Source organism: Ceratina calcarata, unplaced genomic scaffold, assembly GCF_001652005.2.
Source record: "Ceratina calcarata isolate Rehan_Ccalc_2016 unplaced genomic scaffold, ASM165200v1 scaffold291.2, whole genome shotgun sequence".
Classification (NCBI taxonomy): domain Eukaryota; kingdom Metazoa; phylum Arthropoda; class Insecta; order Hymenoptera; family Apidae; genus Ceratina; species Ceratina calcarata.
In genome coordinates this window covers 1,268,179-1,271,699 of record NW_017151492.1, presented here as the reverse complement: position 1 = coordinate 1,271,699, position 3,521 = coordinate 1,268,179, and the positions used below count along the sequence as shown (strand labels likewise).

General features: G+C 35.2%; 2 protein-coding genes across 4 annotated transcripts in view; both read right to left on the bottom strand.

Annotated features, from left to right (window-relative positions):
• Positions 1–621, bottom strand: part of LOC108623854 (lysocardiolipin acyltransferase 1) — a 3,120-nt gene extending 2,499 nt beyond the window's left edge. Inside the window, exons 1-2 of one of the 3 annotated variants that reach the window (XM_018022694.2) lie at positions 527–621; positions 132–329 (exon numbers count right to left, since the gene is read on the bottom strand). The gene's annotated coding sequence lies outside the window, so the exon portion shown is untranslated. Of the gene's footprint in view, positions 1–131; positions 430–526 lie in introns of those variants that run through there. The other 2 variants (XM_026812625.1, XM_018022695.2) reach the window with 2 other exon arrangements.
• A 67-nt stretch (positions 622–688) lies between these two features.
• On the bottom strand, positions 689–3,415 carry LOC108623855 (regulator of microtubule dynamics protein 1). Its single transcript, XM_018022696.2, has 6 exons — positions 2,897–3,415; positions 2,574–2,753; positions 2,306–2,485; positions 1,818–2,035; positions 1,514–1,752; positions 689–1,439 (listed from the first exon to the last, which is right to left on the bottom strand). Exons 2-6 carry the CDS (start codon positions 2,747–2,749, stop codon positions 1,173–1,175), a joined length of 1,080 nt encoding a protein of 359 aa, XP_017878185.1. The 5' UTR covers positions 2,750–2,753; positions 2,897–3,415; the 3' UTR covers positions 689–1,172.
• Between the last annotated feature and the right edge of the window lie 106 nt (positions 3,416–3,521).

The following is a 3,521-nucleotide window of genomic DNA, read 5'->3' as shown; positions in this document are numbered from 1 at the left end:
TTTACTTATATTTACGCAAGAATCTCTAGAGAGTAAGAGAGAGAGAGAGAGAGAGAGAGAGATTGAGAGAGAAACACTTGATATAAAATTCAAAATTTTGTAAATATTCAAAGTTACACTGTAAAATTCACCTTGTCATCTGTATGTTCTGCGCGACCACCACTTCTTTAAGCTTGCAACTACGTTAACTACCACCCAGGCTGTGAAATGTATTCTCTGGCTTCCCTTCTATTTTACTAGAGGGGCTTCTCTCTACTTCATCCCTTTCGCCCCATTCTCCACCCCGGTATATGCCGACCCGTGGGATGCTGTGTCGGACCATTATTGATCTACTAAAACAAAAGTTTACGATCGTCAATAAAAGTCTAACTTTTCTCGCTACATACGGTATTTCCTCGAAATATTAAAACGAAATAATTAAATAAAGCGTAAAAATATTATAGATATTTTATCATTATCGTATTTCGCTTGTTCAAGCAAATAAACGAAATTTAAGCGAAAATAATGATAATTATTTAAACGTTACCTTGGATTTCCAATAAACCAATAATCATCAGTCGCTGTTATTAATAGATAAACAATATAAAGATAAGTGATATTAGTAAATATATTGAAAGGATATTTCTATTGGAACGATGAATGTTCTGGGGATCAATCACTGTAATCAAATATTTATAAGTCGCTGCGATTTAATTATGGAAAAATGTATTTCTTGAAGTTCCACTTAAACCTTAAATATAGTCGTAACGTTAAAAATAATAAATGTTAAAAAACGGTTTACGAAAATAATTGAACCCAGGATCCTCGATCTATCCTATTGTATATGCACGTACACGTATAAAATATAATTTCCTAAATCGCGCGAACAAAGTACATGTTTAATAATTTACAAAAACGTCTGCACCGAACGGTACCTCCCTATATGCAGATCTTTACAAATTACATCCTCTTATAAAATTTTAATTAAAATAAAAAACTGTCACAATACCTGCTATATAATAGATAAAACGTGTCGAAGATTCGTTTAGTACCTATATACTCCGTATAATAATTTATTAATAAATTGTTTTATGTAAACGCGTAGGTAGGCTATAAGAGTCGTCTTTTTACACGCGGGCGCATAGCAGAACTATAATATATACGGAACGGACGTTGGAATATTTCGTCTTTCGTTATGAATTATATCCTGAGTATTTCTTATGAAGTTTACTCGCTTCCGCGTGCACTTTCTCGTCGTCGGCCGTCTCTGCCTTCGGTTTCTCTAAGATCCCGTTCAGTATGTCGATCGCACGTGAATATTCCTTCAGTGCCGCGTAACATTTGCTAATGTACAATTGAGCGAAAGGATTTTTACTTCCTAATTTCACTGCCTTCTCAAAACAGGCGAGCGCTTCTTCGTGCGTGACGCTCGGCAATTCGGCAAACAATGTTGCTGCCACCTGGGAAAGTAACAAATTTATGGGATTATGAAATACAAGTAGGTAGCACTTTATTGTCAAGTGTGAAGAGGAACCTTTTTCTCGATCCAACTTAAATTAGCTATTTCGTATTTAAACCTTCCTAAGAGGTATTGCAGTTCAAAGTCATCTGGTTGCATTTCCAAAGCCATTTCTACATAATTTTTAAAAACTACGCCGTTCTTTATTTTATCTGACATCGATAAGTAATCGCCGTTCAGTCCTATCAGAATTGAATACCACTTGTACAAATTCGAGTTTCGAATATCAATAACTTTCTCACAGGCTTGTATCCCTATAAAAAGTTCGTTTCAATCGATGTACATGCATACGATTAGAAATAAGAATGCGTCGCTCCACCTTCGAGAATGAACGACCTCCTAACGTTCTTATCAGTCTGGGCTTCTGCTTGATTATAGCAAGCCCTAGCAAATCGCCAAACTATTTCTACATTGTCCCGATGATGGGAGTTGACCAACGTTTGTAATTTATAGTAAGTGTCGACGACGAACTGTCCCTTCTCTTGTTCATCGATCTCCTTAAGTATTACCTCCAGTTGGTTCAGTTCCTCTGAGATCCTACATTACTGAACATATAATCTCTTCCTTTTACATCATTAAAATAACTTGCCAAAATAATCAAACTCTAACTTCCCAAATTTAGTTTAGTTTAGTACAAGTAAGTGTGATCATGCTTAAATCGTGAATTAAATCGAACGTTTCTTAAGACGTTTCCTCAGGAAGCTGATTTTTACTAGAATAAATTACAAATCCTCGTACGTGTCATTTATAGTAATTCGACGTACTTACGTTCTGTCGTATATTAAATACATTTATTATTATACCAACCTTAATTCAGTCTCACTGTCACCATCTGAGCAATCGTAAAACTCGTCGTCTCCGATGTCAGTGTCTGTTGAGAAAACGTCGATATCCGTTGCTTCATTATCTGTCAACGTATACGTATTATCACTGGAATTCAGTTTTCGTGAAATTTTTCTCTTCTTCTTTTGCTGCCTTAGTTGCAACCTTGAATAAAGTGATAAACAACACAAGTGAGATAAGTGTTAACAATTTTAACAATTGTCACTAATATTTATTAGCATATACGTATTACCTTAGAGCTTCTAATTCCGACAGCAGTTCATCAATTCTTTTATTAGCAGTATTTAAATCAGACGTCGTCGTGATGTACTGCTGATTAGCCAGAATCTTTCGATAAATAAAAATGCTAACTGCACTTATCACGCCAACGGTTACGCCGATGGCAGCAGCGATTAAATTATTATTCATTATGCTGTAAATACATTATAATATGAAAACTCTAAACAGGTGCAATATGAAATTCACCGAGCAAACTGAGTACGTGTATGTACGTATATGTAAAAACAAGGAACGTATTTTAAGTACTGTATTAGATAGAATATATAGAATAAGTACCGTTAGTTTATGATATTATATAAGTATTGTATCTAAGAGTACACAAATCATCCACGTTTGTCGTTCGCTAGCATAGTAACTGACCCGATAACCGATGTTATGTATGTACGTCAAAGACAACGTATACTTATAACATTGTTCTATCGTCTCAATAAGTTTCCTATATAAACAAGTTTCGCTCTCTTCGATTCGGCAATGTTTTAAACCACGTAAATATCTCCATACACCTTTTTATAAAACGTTAATAAAGCACATCACAGCTAGCGGCGATCACATATTGTGTACGCGTACCGGTAGTCGGAATCCTGATCCGGCCACCGTGCAAAACATGGTTACGTTAACAATCATTTATAATTGCCGTTTAATTGCTACGCGCCAATTACATAGCACACTTTTACAAGTTCAAAGTACAAAACGGTATGAAAATTAAATCACAAATCATTAGCAGCGTGAACATTGTACATATAATTACGGATGGCTGCGTCTGCTGCATCGGCTGCATGGCCGCCCGCATGCATATACATATATATTTTATATATATATTGTCTCCTTCTGGAACAGCTATATATTGCATATATGTAAGTAATACATACACTAATTTTTTCACGATTCCATATAGTCAAAG

Coding starts and splice junctions, on each gene's coding strand:
- LOC108623855 (XM_018022696.2), bottom strand. CDS start 2,749: ATGAATAATAATTTAATCGCTGCTGCCATCGGCGTAACCGTTGGCGTG. Junction 2,486..2,573: donor TCGGAATTAGAAGCTCTAAG/GTAATACGTATA, acceptor ACTTTATTCAAG/GTTGCAACTAAGGCAGCAAA. Junction 1,753..1,817: donor GAGGTCGTTCATTCTCGAAG/GTGGAGCGACGC, acceptor AACTTTTTATAG/GGATACAAGCCTGTGAGAAA.